Source organism: Epinephelus fuscoguttatus, linkage group LG14 (genome assembly GCF_011397635.1).
Source record: "Epinephelus fuscoguttatus linkage group LG14, E.fuscoguttatus.final_Chr_v1".
Classification (NCBI taxonomy): Eukaryota; Metazoa; Chordata; class Actinopteri; order Perciformes; family Serranidae; genus Epinephelus; species Epinephelus fuscoguttatus.
The window spans coordinates 5,347,092-5,369,529 of record NC_064765.1 but is presented as its reverse complement, the minus strand read 5'-3'; the positions used below and the strand labels follow the sequence as shown (position 1 = coordinate 5,369,529).

Genomic DNA, 22,438 nt, shown 5'->3' with positions numbered 1-22,438 from the left:
CTAAATAAACTCTTTGGAAACTGTCTTGGATCAGCTGGAAAATGCATCGTCACAAAGCTGAAAACAGGGCTGCTTCTTTGACACCATGTTAAGTTGACTTTTCAGGGACACATGCTTCTCACAGGACAGACACGCTACAAACATGAAATGAGGAATATGATGAATCGCTGTAGATCAAATCACCCAACAGGATATAAAGGAGCAAAAATGAGCTCAACCTTAAACACCCACTGCAGTAAAATGCAACAGTATAGTTACTATAGTGGAGTATTCTCACAGTGTGGTGTTAGTACTTTTGCTGCAGTAAAGTATCTGAACACTTGTGTCCACTTTAGAGACAAACTTCACCTGTCGGTATGAATGCTCGTGACAGGCAGCCATCAGTGTGCTCGCCCTGCGTTTGTTGTGTAGAAATAACCTCCAGAGAGGAAGATGACATATAAGGCTCTGCCGTCACTCTCTTCCTGTTACGTAAAAGCGACGACGAGCACGCCCACTCCGGCTCTTTACAAACGGCGCCACAAACACCGACTGTCTCCGACAAAAAACCTGACGCCTGTTCCCGTGATCCTCCGTAAAATATGTACTTATCGTCTTCAGTGCTTGAGTCCAGCTCGTCGTCTGGATGTTTGTGACGTAAAAACCACAGTGGAGCGGTTTGTTGTGAAGCCTGGTACACCAAGATCCCTGATATGTGACGTTGTCTCACATATGGAAACCGCATCGCCAAAGTACATTTAAAAAAACGCCCACTGAATGTTTGCAGCGGTCAATGTGAAGTTGGCGACGTAATAAAACATAAATTAGGACATTTAACAACCTTAAAATAGCACCTGTTCATTTCGGCACACTTGTCATGCAACAAGCAGTGCGTGTTTAAATATAAATTAAACTTTTGTTCACTGTTTAACCTCTTTTTCCGGTTATTTCAGAGCGGTAGCATTCGCACTGAAACGTGGTGGCAAACCAAGCGAAACGGTGTCGTTGTTTGAATTTTGTGTATTTTACCTGATGTTTTTTCGGGTAAATAAATAAGAAATGTTGTTGGTTTCCAAAATGCAGAGTGTGTTTTTCTTTAACGTACATAGCTATGTCGATAAACAACGTTATTTTCACTCCGAGGATTTTTGAATGGAGTTTGGTCTGCTGCTCTCCAGCACGTATTGGGGCAGGGCTTCCTACAGTGTTGGTACAGACAAGGAAGCCCGCTCAGCCAATAGCAATGCGCCATTTCTGGGAACAGAACGCCACAAGCCAATAGCGATCTCCGGTGGCGGGTTTTTCTTTTGTACTCGCCTCTGATTGGACAATTACCCAACAGATGCCGTCATTTCCCTCGTGGCGCCGCGTTCGTATCGACCAATGGCGGCGCCAGAAGAGATATGTCCTATTAAAATCGAGGAATCGGTCGACCAATCAGATTTCCCCGCTGCGACCACCGCTGTCAGCGCAACCAATCGCGTGTCGGGAAACAGAGCTCGGGGCTCAACAGCTTGTTGTTCGTGTATCGCTTTGCAACCCGAGCGAGAGGGGAAGCAGCCGCGTCCGTGAATGTAAGTATAAAATTCTTCCTATTCTGCTCTGAACCGAGCTTAAACTTATAACGGGTACAATCACCGGCGGACCGGAGACAGAGGGCCGTGTGGATGTCACCGGAGAGACCGGGAGGGTTCCAGTTAGACGCTGTTGTAACGAGCTGACTGTGAATTGAATGGCAGCGGCGGTCGGCTTGTTTTTGCAGTGAAGAAATGTGAAGCTTCTGCGCCTTTGTGGAGCGGCCACATATTAAATAAATAAATCCACAACAGTTTTTGTTCCGTCGAATGTCACACGGTCCGGCTCGGCTCGACACAAACTTAGTTTAGCCCGGAAACGGTGGCTAATGTTGCCGTTAGCCGAGCCCGCTGTGGTGTTACCAGACGGTTTAAATCGCCATATGATCCACAAACCAGCTAGTTGAGTCGCTAGTTAGCCAACTAGCTAAATTTAGCCCCAGAGAGTGAACCCGCCGCTCGGTTCTCCGCTCAAACAGCCGTTGTGTGGACTTTGCTCGTGTTGTGACTCGGTTATATATGAACCGGGTGTCTGCCCCCAGCAGCTGGTCGCTAGCAGGCGGTTTTTTGGGGGGGAGGTAAAGTTAGCCGAGCTAGCCGAGCTGACATGGCGAGCTGTGATGGCGACGCGGAGCGGAGCGGGAAGGAACGCTCCTCTCCGGCCGCCGCGCTGTTCGTCTCACCGTGTCCCCTCACGGACCCGCCGATATTTAACCTCCAACCTGCTGAAACCGGCGGCTCCTTGTTCAGTACAAGCAAACGTCGCTAGCTAAGTTAGTGTGAGCTGTTTGTGCCACATATTAGATCTGATCCAGGCAGGGAGGAGGAGGAGGGAGGGGGCCACACCGAGCCAGGGAAGAATGCCTGAGCTAACACAAGTGAGAGGCTAGTTGGTTAGCTTAGCATTATTTTAACAACCTCAGGACAGCCTGACACCCTGTCCCTGTCTGTCCCCTCATGTGTCGCCAACTTTAATCACGAGTCCCGCCTTGTCTGTGTCTTTCAGTGAGCCACAATCTTCCGAGCTGGACTCCCTCAAATAGCCGGAAAGATGAAGGTGAGTGTTTGACCTGCGACACAAGCTGTTCCCACTCTCAGCTCCATGTCTGCTGGGACCTTTAAACTGGGCTCTGATCATGGTCTTGTACTGGTGTCTGACCAGTCATCTCAGCACAGTTTATCTCCAGCTTTTACACTGATGGTCACACACACACAGTAATAACCTCCTGTTTCAATCAAAGTCAATGGAGGAACAACACATCTGTTACAGTCTGCAGGCCTGACATGAACATGTTTTAAACATTTGCAGCGTAAGGATCCTGGTCTTGGTCTCATGTCACAGGGAACAGAATATCTAGTAACAGTAATATAACAAGCTGTTTAAATACTCCACCTTAGGTTTGTATATTTTTACTATATTCTGATGTTTTATAGACAAAATGACTTAAATTAATCTGTAGATGATTTGTTAAGTAACACAACAGTTAACTGCAGCCCTAACCCTCAGTATCACCCATCCTACTGTTACTACACATATATGGATCATTTCTAAACATAAGTCTCCACATCAGCTCCCAAACAAAGATGGCAGTTGTAAACCTGTCACTTATCTGGTTGCCATCTTATTTTGGGTCCTGGTCTGGACATGGACTCTGTGACACTTGTTAAACCTGCCCTTCTCAGTAAAGCAGAGGAACCAGGAGAACTAACAGCTTTTTCTGTGAATGACATCCATATATTAACACAGAAGTCTTAAATGTAAAATAGATTAAATTGTGGAAGAAACTGGAGCTAGGTCCAGACCTCCAGTCTGCCACAAACAGTTTAACTCCCAGACTAAGTTTAGTGTATTTAAAGGAATACTTCACCAGCAAAGTGATCATTTGTACATCAGTTACTCATGTTGTGTTACACTGAATTTATGAAGACAACTTATTTTTTCTCTCACTTGCGCAGAATAATCCAAGTCTCATTTGTCCAAGTTGTATGCTCAGTACATCACAAACCCATGACTGTTCACTTAGATATATCAATATAAAACGCTTCTGCCTTCAGGTAGCCTGCCTGAGCGCGTGCATGCGTAGAAGCTCCACATGAGCGGAGTTCAAGCGCAGACACAAGCCCAGGCAGGCTACTCAGCTGTGCCTGAGACTGTTTGTACTGAGTGTTTTAAATAATAATGTTGTAGTGAAAATGCACATGTTTTGAATTACAGATGTCAGTGGGTAACTGTTAATCGTTAACTGCAGAGAATATTTTTGATTTTTGTTGGTCTAAAGGTTAATTTTACCACTCTTCAGTTCAGTAGTAGTGCCAACACTATGCTGTACCACAGCCAAGCTAATAAGTTATACATGCTACACTGGTTAGCCAGTTGCCAGTGCTCTGAATCGTGCACCATGTGGTGAGCGAGCTAGTGGTGCTGCTCATTTGGCAGTTACCGCAGGTCAGGATGGCGCTGTTGCAGAAACATTGTGCCCACCCTCTGGTCTCCCCCCAGGATAATTGTTAACTAACAGTTATCACCATTAGCAGCTTCAGTGCGGCTAGTGGTGCTAACATGGTTAACAATGCTAAAGAGGTTTTGGATCAAAATGAAGCTGTTTACTCACTGGTTCCCACCAGTGTTACCAACAGTAATCACTGAATGAGTGCTGCTGCTTGCTAGCTCCCACCAGGCCAGTATGCAGTACAGGTGGAGACAGTGGGGTAGGAATTGGACACTATGTTTCAGTGGGCTAATGTGGTTGGCTGTCTGTCAGCAGAGCCAACAGGAAATAGAATAAAAGGCAAAACATCTACAACACAAAACATCAGAATTTCACCACCTCTAAACAGATTGTGTTTTGAAATGTGGCGCTAAAGCTCGATGAGTCTGTGGAGCGACAGACTAAAAGGAAGGGCCTCTTGTATTTCACATTGTTCTGCTTTTTTTCATTTAAATTAACCTGTTAGTTACCAGATAATGGGTGTTAGACTATCAAAAGCAAAATGAACCAAAACTGACATCCCTACTTTAATTAGTGCTGAGCATACAGCTGTATAAATGACACATGGAGTACGCTGCACCAGTTGTGTGAGAGTTTAACAGATGTTTTGATAAAGTTTTGCTGTTGTTAAACGTGGACGCCATTTACTTCAATTCACCTTTTTGGGATTCTCCAAGTTATTGATATAACTGATAAATGGTCATTTAGTGTTCCTTTAATCAAGACTAATGTTAGCAGCTAACTATGCTACAAAAGGCTAAAATGGAGTTGTATCATTAAATGTCAGGTTTTAGCCAAAGCCACATCATCAGCTGCAGCTCCTCTGCTGTGTGCTGCATTACATGCTGGGAGTGTGTGTGTCTTGATGTTTCCAATATGTGTGTGTGTTTCAGGCAGCAGACGAGCCTGCCTACCTGACAGTGGGGACGGATGTCAGTGCCAAATACAGAGGAGCATTCTGTGAGGCCAAGATCAAGACTGTTAAACGCATGGTGAAGGTGAAGGTAAGACTCACAGCTGACAGGAAGTCCAGCTGGTGACCGGAAGTAAAGACAAATAATAGAGCAGTCTGGCATGCTCATAAAATGACATCATGTACTGTAATGCAGCTTTTAAAACCAGGAAAAGGAAGTGGGAAATGTCTTCTTGATTATAGGGATCCAACATTTACATTAAGGATAATGAGGGAAACTTTTTAACAGCTTCAAAAGCCATTTTACATTATATAACATATCATACCTCACCCCTCTAATATCTATTTTATATTGCTGTGAAAACATCAACAACTTTGTTTCTCACCAAAAACTACATATTAAAGATTATACTTAACACATCACGACAAGGTCATAATTTACCTTTGACCAGCACACAGTTTTACCGAAGAGAGCTTGAGCACATCATAATGTGAATAAGTGCAGTCTTCGTAAGCTGTTAGCTCCAGCTGCTAACTCTGACTAGCATTATCAGGGAAACAACAGGGTGCGTCCTCTGATGAGTTGATAGTTAGTTCACTGGGTCCTTTTGTTCTGGAGATGTCTAAGTGAAGGTCTCTGTTCGTCCCAAGCATGTTTTCTACTGACAATTGGACGCTGTTAGTTTGGAGTCCTGCTTCATAGCCTGCAACACAACAGAAAAACCTCAATGAACATCATATTGTTTGCTGATAGGCTGATGGCAGTCAACAAGGTGAATATCGGTGATACCAATGTTCAGCCCATAAATCAGTGCATCTCTAACAACAGCTGCTGTTTAATCTTTGGTAGACTATCACCAGGTGAACAGCAGAAAAACACATTACAGTGTTATCCACCAGAAGAGTGTGTGATTTGTTGGATGATGATGAGTCAGGTTAGTTTTTACTGTGTCAGTCTGAACGTGGTGAAGTATCTGTTTGGTTGTCTTCGGTCTCTCTGTGAGGTCCGTGCACTCATCATGTGATTCAGAAGAGCAGTGATAAAGTGAAGCAGCAGAAACAGTGGACGTCTGTTCAGTTTGTCTAGTATTTAAAGAAGTATTTGAGAAGCAGCAGCATGTCCACGTTTGTCTCCGTCTGCTGTCTCTGAGAATATATGATTCACGTGTCTTCATCTGTCTGTGTCTCCAGGTCAATCTGAAAGGTGAGAGTACGTCCCAGGTGGTGCAGGATGACCAAATCAAAGGACCACTGAGGGTAAGATGATGATGATGAGTGTGTGTCTGATGTTGAGCCTTCAGCTTGCTGCAGAGTGAGTCATCATCACCTTGGAAATGGGGAAAACTAAATCCTTGTCGTGAGACGTAAAGATGTATTAATGAAAGATGTTTGTGTCTCTGTGTGTCCTTCAGGTGGGCTCCACTGTGGAGGTGAAGACAAACGAGGGTATATCCAGCGAGGCTGTCATCAGTAAGCTGACAGACGCCAGCCTCTACACTGTGGGTGAGTCTCTGCTCCTGCCTGCTGATTGGTCCACACGCTACAGGTGTAACGGTCCACAGGAGTCACAGATCAGTTCAGCAGAAACACACAAAGCCGTAAGGACCCGTTAGTTTTCATGTATTAAGAGCAGACAGGAGAGGAAAGACAGACACAGTCCTCCTGGTGAAGACTGAGGAAACATTTCTGTAAACTGTTTTCATGATAAAAACAAGGAACATGTCAAACAAGTTGTAGAAAATACGGGTTGTTTTTTCCTCGTCCTGCTGATCAGCACATCTGGGATATGATGTTGAAAGTGTGATAACATGTTGGATGTATTTCCATTCACAACGTAGACACACCCTCCTCATCTTACACACAACTTTCTGTGTTGTTGTTGAAGCTGAGCGGGAACCTGCAGGCAGGTCTTCCAGCTCCACTGTTTCATTTGAGCTCTCCATAGTGCGACTGACTCACAACCAATCAGCTTGTTGTGCTAGCCTCAGCACATGTTGCTAAAAGTTTCAGTAACCCCTTCTCCACTGAATTAGCTCTGGTTCTTGAACCTGTTCTGTTCAGGATTCTTGGAACCTTCTATCCAGTGAAGCAGCTTGTGTTTCCAACAGTTACGCACAGCACCATTGTAATCAATGATGTGTCTTCAGTGGAGGGTGTTGCTTAATAGACATAAATAGTAGTGAAAAAAAATCTGGTTACATTTATAATCTGCAATATTTTTTATTTATTTATTGCTCTGTCAAAGCAGATATCAGTTTTCACCACTAAACCAAACATGGATCAGACTTTTCTGAGACCACTGTGCGCTCTTTTTGTTCCGACTATTTCTCACTTGACTTCTCCGTTGTTGCCTTCTCCTGCTATTTTTTGGTTCAGAACCAAGTCTTCAGGTTTTAACCAATTTATTTCTGGTCGAATGCTCTGAACAGTTCAAAATGAAATGTGGAAACTAGAAGGGAAGCGGTTTCATGCTGGTGGAAAAGGGGTGTCAGTGAAATTTGTGGTTGTGAACTTTGCTTCCACATTACATACAGTCTGTGTATTCTTGACTGGTTCCCAATGTCAAAGGTTTTTACATAAAGCTCACACATTAGAGTTTAAAGCCTCAACGTGAGTCACAGTTGAGTCAGTTTTATTTCTACAACCCGAAATCACAAATTCGCCTCAGAGAGTTTTACAGTCTGAACATTCATCACCTGACAACTCCACAGAATGATGCTGTAGTGTTCAACACCACAAGAAGACAGACACAAGTATCAATAATAAACAGATTAACAGTCTTAGGTAGATGGATAATAAACACATGAAGACTTTAAAGCCATTTTTACACAGATGCCCCATCTTTATGCCTCCTTTGCACTTTTACATATAACCAAACAATGGTGGCATCATTCAGCTCCAGTGTGTGATCTTTGACAGAATTCTGTCAGAGCGGATTCAAAAGAGACGTGACAGGCATGACATGTAGCACAATGGCGTTGGCCTCTAGTGTGACATAACATACACATCACATACACATCAGTGGCGCTTTCTAAACAATAACAGTGACAGAACATGGCAGTAACAATCCTTTACTGTCCCTGTTATATAGCGGCTGATCTAGTGTGAGGAGCTTCTGAATCTCTTTTCCCAATTTGCAGACATTTTCTGCCACTTTTCTTCTCCTTTGAGTTAGCTGCTAACTGCTATCAGCTGCTTTTGAATTCTCCCATGGTGGGTGGCATGCATAACATGTCATCAAAATGTCACACCCGTCCTGCTGGCTGTCCCGTTCATACAGACATGGTTTCAGCGCTGTTACTACCTCTGGTGGATTAAAGGCGAGACCACTCTGTCCCCCATTCTGTGATCACACCTTATGTACAGTATGGCGAGGCGGCATAATGGCCAGATATTTCCTCCTGGAGCAGGCAGTGTAAAAGGGTGTAAAAAGATGTTGAGGAATTCCCGGCCGCTGCCAAAACATGTAACCTGAGTCACATGACCTCTTCTCCACCATGGAAGTCTGGGCTACGTTCGCCCTGACAGAAAACCTTTATTTAAACAGAAACAAATGTGTGTTGTGTTACTCAGGTGCACTGCCCTTAGCATGGTGTTGTTTATTTTAATTCAAAAGGCTTTATTGGCATCATGGAAAACACATGTTTACAATGCCAAAGCAAGTGTGAAACAAAGAAATCATGTACTATAGTACAATAAGTAAAGATCTACCAGAGTTTTTTTATGTACACCTTGATGCTGATTGGGTAACACCTCTGATACTCCCACCAGACAAGAGAAAACAAACCTCAGAGCCCGTTCTGCACCGTTGCACACTGTTTTAAGATGGCGGTCAACCACGAAACCGTAGCAGAATGGTGCACACAGTGTTCAGACTGTATGTGCTCCTGATGAGAACACTCACCGCTGCAGGATCAACTCACTGATACAGTTCAGTAACTGTACTGACATGTTGTGTGTTTGATCTCTGAAGTGACTCATCCGCACGGTCAGAGGTCACATGACTGCAGGAGGCTGATGACACATCATACACTTTCATGAGTCTGTTTTAATGACTCAGGTGATTGAGAGAAGGAGTGGGAGGAGCTTCTGTTTGTGGAGCTTCAGAGTTTGTCTCCATGGAAACACAGCCGTCTCCTGGATCAATGATCAGTGACCGGTCCAGCTATTAAAAGCTGTTCTCGGATCAGATTCATAGAACGTGCTCAGTAACAGAAATTAGTCAGTAATAATAAGCCGTTATTCTTCTACTTTCAGTCTCACACTGCACATGTGTGAGGTCACTGCGATGCCGAGATGATAGGCTGTGATTGGCTGATGGGGAGGAATGATGATGCTGAGAAAAGGTTTCGCTCAATGAGCTGATGATGTCAAGTGATGTCACAACTTCTCTTGGCTGTCTGACCAATCCCCTGTCAGGTTACCTGCAGACATGAACAGTAGGGGCTAACACGGTTCGCATGCTAACAGCAGCACTTTACTGTCATTAAGTTTGTCTCTGTGGATCACCAACTGTAGCCAATCAGCATCTTTCGTCTTCTTCTCCTGCTGGTTCTGTTGTTTCTCCTGCAGTTACAAAACAGGAAACTGTGTGTCCTAAATGACAGATGAGTCCCACCCCCTCTCTGATTGGAGAAATGTTAGATTTCAAAGGTCAAAGTTCAGATAACTGAAGAGTGTGTGTCTGTGTGTTTCAGTGTTTGACGATGGAGATGAGAAGACTCTTCGTCGTACGTCTCTGTGCCTGAAGGGAGAGAGACATTTTGCAGAGAGCGAGGTAAGTCTCTCACAGACAGACAGACAGACAGAGGGACTACTTATCACTCCTGTCTTCTTCCACCACTGTTTCTGAAATCATCTCAGTCTAATATGAGAACATCTTTTAATATCTGATTGTTTTCTCTGTCAGACGTTGGACCAGCTGCCGCTGACCAACCCGGAGCATTTCGGCACTCCGGTCATCGGCAAGAAGTCAAACCGTGGGGGGCGCCGTTCATCTCAGGCTGTGTGAGTTGGCTTTATTTAAACTTTATCAACAACACGGAGCCTGTATGCTTCTTTAATTATAAATACACTACATGTATACATACGACACTCTGTAAAGATGGAAGTGTCTTATAAGATATAACATTATTGAGGGCAAATTTAGTCGCTTCAGCAGCACAAAGAAATTAGTACAGATAAATAATCGTATGATAAATAAAAATGATAAGAGGAAGAAGAATTATAGTAAGAGGCAGGGGTGCAGTGGTTCACAAAATTAACAGTTCAGCTCAATACGACACAGTGGTGTCGCGGTGATGATTTTTATCGACAAACGAAATAATTGTGTGTCTGAAGTGAAAGAAAAATTAAAAATTTAAGAGAAATTAAATGTGTAAACACTAAAATCTTAGTTTGGGCTTTTGTTTTGTACAAAGCAAGAAGTACGATCTTGCTGACACGGGCTCAGTTACATTAGTAAAGCCTGAGTTTTCCACTACAGAGTCAGGTCTATAATCGTGGTGTATATTTGCAGCTATAAATGTAATGATACCATTCCCCAGTGTGCTTTCTTTTTCCCTCTCTGAATCAGTTGGGAATGTCTGCCTAAATGCTGTGGAGATAACGTTAGCATGTAGCTTGTGTTGCTCCTTGTTTTTGTCTGGTTTCACCAACTGACACACTGGGGTGATGTCGGCGTAAATGAATTGACATGTTTAAAATATTCCCACTGATGTAACCTATTAACGTGTAGCAGATGTGACACGTAGTTTCTTTATCCACCACTCTCTCGCCATCTCCCTCATAATTCACAGCAAAACCAACGTGGCTCCAAACACCAGACCTGTAGGTTTGCTCTGACAATGGCGTTACTAACCATCTTGCTATGAGCTAGCTTAGCATAGCTGCCTTCCAGCTTGTCTCACTGGAACAGAATGTTTTTGGTTTGGGGGCTGGAGGGGTAGACAGCACCTTGCCTGTTAGGCTGTGTGGGCTACCTTGTTTAGCGCAGTGGTACTGTGAACATTATATTAGGAAAGGAGAGGTGGAGTGACGCACAGCAAGGGCCGCAGGTTGGAATCGAACCCGGGCTGCTGCAAAGGCCTCAGAGAGCCTCACAGCTATGGAGGGCGCCCTGACAACATTACATTAAACACAGTTTAAGCTGTATATTTTATTTTCAAATATAAAAGGAAAGTTCAAGGTATCATTCCGTTTGTAATGCGTACTGAACCTAAAGCATCTTACTGAGTGGTTTAACACAAATGTGTGTATTGTTACACCCCTAGACAGATGTTCAAAAGAGTGGAGGTAAAAATAGAAACCATCAAAGAGTAATGAAAGAAAAAGTTAGGACGTAAAGATCACAGATCTCAAGATATTTATAACTATAATTTCTAATTTTAGTCTATTTAGATTTATTAAGACATCTGAAAGAACATAAGATACAGTCAGCCGATTTATACCTGGAACCAAATTTAAGTCACTTCCTGTTTACTGTAAACCGGAATAATGACTCTCTGTCTGAATCTGTCTGTCCGTCTCAGGGCTGATGAGGAGAATGAGTCTTCGTCTAGTGAGGATGAGGAGGACGACAGGAGGAGGCTGAACGACGAGCTGCTGGGAAAGGTCTGCAGTATTGAGAATGAGGAGCCCAGCAGCTGGTACCTGGCTCTGGTAAACACAAGCACACACACACACACACACACACACACACACACACACACACACACACACACACACACACACACACACACACAAAGGGTTTCCATGGATCCTTCTTGAGAAGAAGTCTTAAAAGGCATTAAGGCCTTCCTTGGTATTGAAATTTCTTAAATCAATCTTTCTAAGCTCCTAAAAAGCTCAGACATGGGAAGTAGGTTTCTGATAACTCTTTAGTTTTTTCAGACGTTGCTTTGTAACATCTCGAAGTAAAATCTCTGCTGCTCACGTTAACTCAGATGATGATTCATCCAGTTAAAAGATATAATGTCAGATACAAAAGACCAAAATCTAAAAAGTGCGTGACTTTAATAGTAAGAAAGTCCTCAGCTTGAAATGTGTTCTGGAGGGGACAAAATGTTCAGCCAACATTCCTTTTTCCATTTATTTATTCATTAATTTAGTTTTGAAACTCTGGCTGTGCTCACGTTTTTGTGGGTCTGTGAACGCAGCACAGGTGGAACTGGGTTCTTTTTGTCCTCAGCAGCAATTTGTGGAGTTTTAGGATGTGGGGTGGATCAGTGAGAGGAGCTGCTGCTACAGAGGCAAACTTGTAAACCAAGTGCTTTAACAGTTAAGTTTCACTTTCACTGTGCCCACGTCTATACCAAGAACAGGATCTGCAGTCCCCAGGTGTTGCAATGAATAAGCGAAAGGTATATTTTTCTTTCTAGCAGCGATCGTAATGAACGGTCCAGGTCCAAAAATAAAAAAATCAATATGTAGCGGCCGATTTTGTTTTAATCGCAGCCTACCAAAAACCACCATGAATGTGTGGGAAACCCAGAACATGGTGAAGTGAAACTGGTGTGTGGCGATCTATCCACTCTGTCTAAAGGGTCTCTACTGTGTCACCTGAGACACGAGGACTCACTCAGGTGTGTGTGTCCTGCAGGTGGTGTCTCCCAGCTGTCACGATGAGCTGGTGGTGAAGAAGGATCAGTGTCTGGTCAGAGCCTTCAGCGACTGCAAGTTGTGAGTTTTCTTTTCTTATTACTGATCATTGCTCAGAAGCTGATCGGCTGTGTCTCACCTTCGTCCTGTTTCCTGTTGTCTTGCAGCTACACGGTGGCAAGGAGACATGTCCACACTGTCAGCTCCATCAGCATCTCTGAGTACTCCTGCAGGAGAGGTGAGTCACTACAGCTCCCACCATGCACCAGGGCAGAGACTCAACGCTGACTCTTTTGTGCATTTTCATTTTTCTGCTTCTGTGTTTTCTCACTCCTCTCTGCTTCCTCCCCTTCGTCTTCCCCCAGGGTTTGAAGCAGCCGAGGAGTTCCTAAAGACCGGGGAGGTCCCAGATGTCTGGAAGATGGACATGAGTCAGATCCTGGACTCTTCCTCCAGCGATGATGAGGACGATGAAGATGAGAAGGAGAGTGATGAGGATGAGGAGGATGAAGACGAGAAGAAAAAGAAGAAACACATAAAGGAGGAGGTGAGTGTTACACATGGCTGTAGACGTTGACTTGTCTATCTGTAGATGGGGATCAGGTGTTTACCTGTCTGTCTGTGTGTCTGTCCAGCCGGAGGAGGAGCCAGATCCAGAGGAGAGAGACCACTTCCTGCAGCAGCTCTACAAGTTCATGGAGGACAGAGGTGAGACCTCAGGAATGGTTCAACTGCTGGAATGTGGCAGCATCTGTTCAAAGGCTCCTGTGTCAAAATCCAGTTTAAATCTTTTAATGTCTGTCTGTCCATCAGGAACTCCCATCAACAAGCCTCCAGTGTTGGGTTATAAAGACCTGAACCTCTTCAAGCTCTTCAGACTGGTCTATCACCATGGAGGCTGTCACAAGGTGAGCACTGTCTCCCTCCTTGTCTCCCTGTCAAATTCATCAGCTGCCAGGCGAGTAGCTAGTTGACAATCAGCTGCCTGACTTCAGCCGTCTGTCCATCAGCCGTCTGACGCTCAGCTGCCTGATGCCTAGCCGCCTGACGATAAGCAGCCTGATGTTCAGTTGTCTGACGCTCAGTTGCCTGACGTTCAGCTGCCTGATGATCAGTTTTCTGTCTCCCTGTCCGTCTCCCTTCCTGTCTCTGACACTGTGTTGTTGTGTTGTAGATTGAGTCTGGGACCGTGTGGAAGCAGGTCTACATGGATCTGGGAATCCCCGTCCTCAACTCTGCTGCTTCCTACAACGTCAAGACGGCCTACAAGAAGTAAGAGAACTCACCTAAGCACACCTCCACCTGGTTTCCCCATCAGCCCCCCCTGCTGTTTGCTAACAGTGTCACTTGTGTCGTCAGGTACCTGTACGGGTTTGAGGAGTACTGCCGCTCCGCCTCCATCACCTTCAGGACCATCCATCACAACAACCCCCGCCCTCCCACCACAGCGGCAAATCACAAGCCACCGGCAGCAGAGATTAAAGAGCCCTCCACACCACCGATGAAGGCAGAGGCTGAGGATGACAAGGTGGAGGAGGCGGAGTCAGAGAGTGAGAGCGAAGAGGAAGAGGAGGAGGTGAAGGAGAGACAGTTGTCCCCGAGGGTGAGACACCAACACATCAGACTTTAACCCACTTAATGTGAATTTTATAATTGTTAGGTGGTCTTCTTCTTCTTCGTCTGCTTCTTCTTCTTCCTTGTCTTCTTCTTCTTCTTCTTCTTCTTCATCTGCTTCTTCTTCCTTGTCGTCTTCTTTTTCTTTTTCTTTGTCTGCTTCATCCTCTGCTGCTTCTTCTGCTGCTTTTTTCCTTCTTGTTCTTGTTCTTATTCTTCTTATTACTATAATGAGGAGCGTCCTTCTTACCTGTTGCTCCTCCTCATGGATTTTTGTCTCTTGAACAGGACGATGGTGATTGATTTGTTATCACAGCTGTAATAACTTTGATTTAAAAAGAAGACTTTGTGAGTTTGATGATCGTTTAAAGTTGTCATATTTCTAGTTTGTGGTCTGTGAGTCCAGTGGAAGTATTTCTTGTTTGTTGTTTTCTGTTTGTCTTCTGACATGGACTGACTCTGTGTGTGTGCGTGTTATAGGGGAGGAGGAGGTGTGTTGGGAATCAGGTGAAGCCAGACAGAGAGTCGCCCTCAAGACCAGAGAAGAGAGGGGGAGGAGACAGCGTTGAGGAGCAGAGGGAGGTGAGAAGACGCAGCAACAGAAGAATGGAAGACTCTGAGAAAGGCTCTGAGGAAGAGGAGGAGGATGAGGACGACGAAGAGGATGAGGAGGGGGAGAGGAGGAGAGGAGACGGGTGAGACTGAAATAAACATTCAGATTTCTGTAATTCAACTAAAACATGAAAACTGTCAGTAGTGGAAGTACTCAGATACTTAACTGAAGTAAAAGTACAGGTGCCGCAATATATACTGTCGGCTACAAATATTACTTTACGTATAAAGTAATAGATTACAATCTAAGAGCGCTTTAAACCGTGTGTGTGTGTGTGTGACCAGTGAGGATGAGGAGGATGGGGACTCTGTGACGGGGACGAAGGTCCGGGTGAAGTACGGCAGAGGGAAGACTCAGAAGATCTACGAGGCTCACATCAAGAAGACGGACGTGGACAACGGAGAGCAGTTTTACCTGGTTCACTACTACGGCTGGAACGTCAGGTGAGTGCAGTGTCGGAGGCGGAGTCTGTTGTCAGCTGATCAGTTAAAGGTGCAGTGTTGGGGCAGAGTCTGTTCTGACGCAGGTGTGTCTGATCCACAGATACGATGAGTGGGTGAAGGCTGACCGGATCATCTGGCCAGCGGAGAAAGGGACGAAGAAGAGACAGAGGAAGAAGGTGAAGGTGAGTTTGGTGAGGTCATGTGACCTGCTGGCGCTGAATACATAGCAATCAAATATGTGTAAATAAATAAATAAATAAATAAATAAATAACAGACTGAGATATATTGTGAAATAACCTTTTCAAAAATATCTGTAAACATTTGGACAGTGATTTAGTTTGATCACTTTCAGCAGACATTAGTTTAATTAGTGTGCACCCTGCAGAGAAGGATTTATGTCCTCTGTGTCCCCAACAGAACAAGGACGAGGTGGAGCGGGACAGAGACAAAGAGGAAGAGAAGCCGCCATCGCTGCCGGTGGGGAAGCCTCCAGGAGGGAAGCGAGGTCGTCCTCAAATCAGGACGACGCCCACAGGCTCAGCGGGACGCAGCGTCTCCAAAACACCCAGCACAGAAGGACGTTCCAACGGCAAGAGAACGGAGACGCCGTCCAGCATGGCCAACGGAGACAGTAAGAGACACTGAGCATGCTCAGTCCAGGAGAATCTGTTGTTTAATACTGGTGTGATGATGCTGATGATGTGTCCTCTTCCCCGCAGACACTCCTCGCAGGAGAACCAGGAGAACGTCGGGAATGTACGACTCCGACAGAGCATCCAATGGTGAGAACACTTCCTGTTTCCTGTCACTGATCCGGTGTTTAAGAGAACTAACTAACCAATTTACTCCTCTGTCTTCCTGCAGAGGATTCTGGGAACTCATCAGAGGACAGCGAAACAGAAGACCCACCTGACAAGAAGCCGTCGCCCTGGCGAGGGAGGACTGAAGCCCCACCCTGCCAGAAGGAGAAGGAGAAGGAGGAGGAGGTGAAGGAGGACACGAATGAGGTCACCAGTGTCACAACGACCGCCAGTGAAAATGACAGTGCTGTTGCCGCGGCAATAGCAAGTCAGCTGCCTGTCGCCACGGCACCGCCGAGTCCCAGCACACCTCCGAAAACGGACAAATTCCTGAGCCAATCAGAAAAGGAGGAGGCGGAGCAGAGGGAGGAGCCAACAGTAGAAGCTGCCATGTTGCTCGTTCAACTGGATAAGGAGGAAAAAACGTCTCCGGAGCGAGTCATGAAGACGCTGTCTGTCCAAGAGACGGACAAAACGTCCCCCAGCAGGGCGTCTCCTCTGCCTGACAACAACTTGCCTCCTGAGGAGCAGCTGTCCTCCCCTCAGCCTGTCCCTGCAGAAGAAGAGGACAGCAGGTCCACTCCTCTGTCCTCCCCCAGGTCCAAAGGGCGTAGGGCCCTCCTCAGGGAGGCGGGATCTGAAACTCCTCCCAGAATACCCCTCTGCACCCCAGCCCCCACTGCCAGCCCCTCCCATGTGGCATCTCCTCCTCGCGGCGTCCTAAAGAGACAGGATGAGCCCATGGTGGTTCTTCACTTCCTCCCCACTCAGCACCTCCCCCCTGAGTCTCCCGCCGCTGACTCTGACACAGACTCCGCCACAGAGGAGGAGCAGGAGGAGGAGGAGGGGCGGTTATCTGAAGAGAGGAGCAGCTCCACGCTTAAACGTAAAGCAGCAGAGCAACGAGCAGCAGACAAGAAGCTCCGCCCCGACAGGAGGCAGGAGGAGGCCGCCTCCCCGAAAACTTCCCCTGCCCCACCCAAGATGAACCTCTCCTCCCCCCTCCGCAGGGGGGAGTCAGAGAGAAGAAGTGAGGGAGTAATGAAGACAGAGGAGTGGCCCCGCCCGATGGAGGAGACGCCGAGGAAGGTGTCAGAGGAGCGTCTTATGGGTGGAGCCACAAAGGAGTCAGAGGTGCACACTGGGACGCCAACTCCTGCTCCGGAGGCCCCGGGCCCCTCCCCCGCAGAGGAGCTGGAGATCGGCCCCGACGCACTGGTCTGCCACGAGGTGGACCTAGACGACCCAGATGAGAAGGAGAAGCCTTCCACCGCCCCAGAGCACCTCCTCCTGATGATGAGGGAGTCACAACCAGCTCCGCCCCCGCTGCCCAGCCTCCTCCACACCTCCCTCCCCTCCCCACACACCCCCCACCTCCCCCAGCCGCAGCTCAGGCCCTTCATGCCAGTCACAACACCCAGCGCTGCCGCCTGCCCTGAGGAGCTCCACCCAGCCAGGAGCGCTGCTGAGGAGGAGAGAGGAGTAACAAGGGGGGAGCAGGAGGGAGACTCCAGTCCCGGGTTTGATGGCAGCGCCTCCTCTTCCTCCACCTCCCTTCTGTCACTGCAGGATACGAAGGACAGAGGTAAGAGTCAAGACCTGTATGAGGTTTGACCAGTGCCACAGATAACGCCTCCTCTCTACTCCTGTTTCCCCCCTTCCTTCTCTCTATCTCTCCCCATCTTCTCGTCCTCCTCCTCCTCCTCTTTCCTGAGAGCAGAGGCCTGTATGAGGTGTGAACAGTGGTGAACATGTAAATAAATGAAGTTCAGTGTAACTAAAACATAAAGTTGCACCGCTGTAAAGCTTGAAGCTTACACGAGTCAGTGGAAGGACTCCTGGACTCCTAATTGGTTAGTTGTTGTAGAGAGTGACCTGTGTGACCTTTGACCCTACAGGTCAGAAGAGGGTGATGGACTGTAACTCGAGCCCGACGGCCAAGAAACAGAAACGCAACCAGAAACGACCAAACACACCTGGGAAGGTGGAGAAGAACGGAGCAGGTGAGCTGACATTCTGTGTGTGTGTGTGTGTGTGTGTGTGTGTGTGTGTGTGTGTGTGTGTGTGTGAGAGAGATGATGATGTCAGAGATGATGTCACTGACAGGTTGTGGGCGGAGCAAACAGTTGAGACATTACTGCAGTGACAAGTGTTTCACGTGAACATTTATTGTCTGAAGTTCAGAGAAACGATGTAAAGGTCATGGATGTTAAAAGAGAGGTGGATCCAGTGTTGGAGGAGCGGCCTCCTTCATTCTATGAAAGTTACTCTGTGACGCATGAAACAAGGAAAGTTTGATGTCTTGGTTAGAAAATGACCTCAATCTTCTGCATCTTCAGGCCCATAGAGAAGGCGCACTGGAGTTGTGCTGACTTCCTGTTTAGCGCTCTGCTAACTTGACTTTCCAAATGTTATCGGACTGAATGGAGCGAATCCCATACAGTGAAACGAGACATTTCACAGGGCTTTTAAGGCTTAAAAAAAAATGTTGCCACTGATTCACAGATGTCTCTTTCACAATGTAAGTCTATGGGAAAAGTCCCATGATATCATGTGACCTCAAAGTTGTGATTTTACATTTAACTACTTGTCATATTGGCTTCAAGCCTGGCGCTCTTCCTGGGGGCCTTGTAAAGGTCCGCTCACTTCCTGGTTCTGATCAAGGCTATTCAAAGAAGGCGGGGACACACTCTTTGACGCCACAGGAGCTATGTGATATGACACATGTTTAATGTAACTGGGGCTGCGATGTTGGAGGGTTACAGCAGATGGCACATGAAATGAAAGGATGGTGTCCACTCAGGTGCCTTTTGGGTGTCCTCGGCCTGTCAGAACTCTGGCTGAATCTAAATGTCTGCACTTCCCAGCCCTTGCAGACTCAAGGCCGACTGCAGACCCCTCTTCTATGATCGTACGCCAGCTATTGAGCCTTTCAGCAAGTGCAGAGCAGATTTCACTGTATGTGTGTTAACCCAATGATATGACACTGTGACTTCTCCTCTTGTTAACATTCTTGGTTCTGGAGCTTTCCTTGACATCACATGGTCATCGGACATCTCCAGAATGTTGTTAAAGGCTGCTTTCAGCCCTAGACTCGTCTCCTGTGGTCTGAATCAGGGACTCATGTTGTTCCAAAGTTGTATAATTGCCTAGAGTTGGTTTGTGTTCTCACGGCAGCATTTACAAGAGGACCAGATCAAATGCCTTGTGTGAGAAAGCTGCTCTTGATTGGTCAGAATATACATATGGGAATGTGTTCACACCTGCCCAAACGAACCGCACTGAGGGGCAAACAAACTTAAATTCCACTGAACCGAACCAAGCAGGGCAGATGTAAAGCACCCTTAAAGATTAAACAAGTTGACGACCGAAGATTGATTTTTATTTCAAGTGATGTTAATTTTGTTGTTTTAATACTAATTTTTATTTTCAATAACTTCGTTTCCTTCCCCCTCTGTCCTCCTCCAGGTCACAGCAGTGACAGTGAGGACCAGTCTCGTCTGTCTCTGTCTCAAAAGTCTCACAAGTCTCGTTGTCCAGGTCTCTCATCTCCGTCGTCTCACAGTAAAGACAAACACAACTTCTCCCCTCAGAGGACGTACAAGTGGACCTTCCAGATCGGTATGCTGACAGTATTTCGAATATTTATCCTACTAACGTTAGGAGCACGTTCCAAATTTCCAAGTCCTGGAGGACAAAATATAAAAACATCTCTATCATCATCATCAGACGCTCTGATGAAGGCTCTGTGTATTTGTATTGTGATGTGAACCAAGTAAACAGATGAAATGTTAATGTTTTTTTACTTCTTATATTTATAGTACTACTAATCTAGTTGGTATAATAACTGGTCTCCCTCCTCCTCCTCCTCCTCAGATGAGCTGGACAGCATGTCGAGCACAGAGAGGATCTCCTTCCTGCAGGAGAAGCTGCAGGAGATCAGGAAGTACTACATGACCCTGAAGTCGGAGGTGGCGTCCATCGACAGACGGAGGAAGAGACTGAAGAAGAAGGAGAGAGAAGGTAGGAGGCACAGGGCATGCTGGCAAATGCAGTCCATCACATACTTGACTGTTTCCTGTCAGTTGATTATTATTTTTTTGTCCCCTCAGTGTCCAACACAACGGCGTCCACGTCGTCGGGCTCCTCAGACACAGGTATGAGTCCGTCCTCGGCCTCCCCGACTCAGAACACCGTCGCTGTGGAGTGCAGGTGATGACACGCCCACCAGTGACACGCCCACATCATCAGCCACAGCCCTTCCAACCACAGACTCCGCCCACTCAGCCAGCTCTGAGGGCATGATGGGAAAAAAAACAAAATCCCTCCAGGTCAGAGGGGGGAGGGGGATAGGGGACTACCACCTGACATTAGCCCCGCCCCTCACTTGTGGACTGACTTCCTGTTTGAGGAGAGAAAGGAGACAGAAAAATCAGCTGTCTGTTCAGCCGCCACAGAACACTTTCGTTCCTTTCTTCCCTCCTTCCTCCCTTCCTTCCCTTCCTCCAGTGCGTCAGTGCATCTCCTAATTTCAAAATAAAGTGAGAGGTAATTTTCTCTGGTTTAATTTTCTTTAAGTTCAAACAGGAAACAGATTCCTGAAGCTCATTATGCAATCTTTCTTTTCTTTTTCTTTTCTCGTTAACTCAGCGTTTTTTAAGAAAACAAGAAAAGATAAAAAAAAAAAAAGTTTCCTGACTTCCTGCTGTGAATGTTTTTGGTCTTTTTTATACGGAATCAGAGCTTTTATTTTGGTAAAAACAAACAAAAAAAATGTCCAAAAAGTTTCTGATGTCACAGTCGGAGAGAAAATTAAATATTTGTAGAGACAGGTTGGTTTTTTTTGTTATTTTTGTGTAAAATAATTAAAATAAATCTTATTTATTCAGTTTTCTAATGTGTGTTGGTCGTATGGAAGATCATTACTGCCAGGAAAATAAACTGAGCATAGAAAACTCATTTAGAGATTGTAAAATAATTAAATGAAAAATACTCATAATAAAAATGGCATGATTTTGATTTAAAAAGTCTTAAAATTTTTGATGTAAACTTAATAAGTGTAACTTCCATATCTCATGATTTTGATTGAGGAAATTGAAGATCAGATCTCATTGTTTGAACTGGCTAAATCTGGATTTGAATCACAATTCGTTCACTTTGTTACTCAAAGTCTTAAAATGCCATTTTAATCTAAAAAATTTCAATTGAAAAAATGAAACTTCTACTAATTTTCAATTGACTAATTCAAAATTAAAATAATGTGACTTTTTATCTCAAAATTCTGACTTGAAAGTTCATTAATTACAAAAAAAAGTAAATTTATCATCTCAATGTTCCTTTAGTTAATTAAAATTGAGACTTTGATATTTACTTTTGACTTAAAAACTTTGTCAGTATTCTGACCTCAAGTGATTTTGAATTTAATTTTTTGAAAAACGTCTGTAATGTGGCCTCATCTCTCGACTCTGACTCGTTAATATTTATGACTCGTGGTCATGATTCATACCACGAGTATCCTTCATATTTCATCGGTTTATTTTTCTTCTGGCGGCTTTGATCTTCTGTACAATTAGCACTGATGTTGCTCCTGGAGAACCTCTGCTGCACTCCCCGACTCTTCTTCTGTGGTTTCTGTCTGACAGACGGCTGTTTCCTCAACATTTCTGTGTTTGTACATAAAAGCTCGGAGTAAAGAAAAGAATAAAACACACCATGTATTTGAGAAGTACGTTTTACACGCCTGTAAAGAATGATTTATAATATTTTTTAAGAGAAGACTGTTTGTATTATGAACTCCTCCTCTGTTGTTTTTTTCTATGTGGTGTTTTGTTAGCGGCGGTTCGAGAGCGACGACTGTAAATACACACAAACACACACACACACACTTCCTCCTGAAAAGAGAAGCCATGTTGGAACTGTGTGACAATAAACAGCTCTCTGTTTCTAATAAAGTTTTTAAATATGTTTCCACGAGTCTTGATCCTGATCCAAGACCAGCTTGACTACAGGAGCGGTGCGTTCAGGTGCTCCTTGTTGTAAAGTCATTGATCGAATACCGAACAATACTCAGGCAGGCTGTGGTGTTTAAACCATGCTCAGTTGGTACTAAGAAAATCTCCCCCACACCATTACACCAGCAGCAGCAGCCTGAAGCGTTGATACAAGGCAGGATGGATCCATGCTTCCATCTGAATGTGGTTTTTCCAATCTTCTATTGTCCAGTTTTGGTGAGAAAACCCGTGTGAATTGTAGCCTCAGTTTCCTGTTGTTAGCTGACAGGAGTGGCACCTGGTGTGGTCTTCTGCTGCTGTAGCCCATCTGCTTCAAGGTTGGACAAGGTGTTGTTGCTTCAGAGATGCTCTTCTGCACACCTTGGTTGGAACCAGTGCTTATTTGACTTCCTGTTGCCTTTC

The 22,438-nt window shown here is 45.4% G+C and overlaps 1 protein-coding gene and 1 non-coding gene across 2 annotated transcripts; both read left to right on the top strand.

Annotated features, from left to right (window-relative positions):
• The first annotated feature begins 1,445 nt into the window (after positions 1–1,445).
• arid4a (AT rich interactive domain 4A (RBP1-like)) lies at positions 1,446–21,989 on the top strand. The gene is made up of 25 exons (XM_049595880.1): positions 1,446–1,553; positions 2,560–2,610; positions 4,936–5,046; positions 6,147–6,212; positions 6,368–6,458; positions 9,653–9,732; positions 9,865–9,962; positions 11,486–11,615; positions 12,556–12,635; positions 12,722–12,792; positions 12,920–13,101; positions 13,190–13,262; positions 13,368–13,462; positions 13,729–13,826; positions 13,914–14,157; positions 14,649–14,863; positions 15,066–15,224; positions 15,325–15,406; positions 15,643–15,856; positions 15,945–16,007; positions 16,090–17,610; positions 17,924–18,028; positions 19,494–19,646; positions 19,902–20,048; positions 20,138–21,989. The coding sequence occupies exons 2-25, from the start codon at positions 2,605–2,607 to the stop codon at positions 20,239–20,241; spliced, it is 4,188 nt and encodes a 1,395-aa protein (XP_049451837.1). The 5' UTR covers positions 1,446–1,553; positions 2,560–2,604; the 3' UTR covers positions 20,242–21,989.
• On the top strand, positions 9,278–9,363 carry LOC125901495 (small nucleolar RNA SNORD53/SNORD92). The gene has a single exon (XR_007450989.1). It is a non-coding gene; the product is annotated as a small nucleolar RNA SNORD53/SNORD92 (small nucleolar RNA).
• Positions 21,990–22,438: the final 449 nt, after the last annotated feature.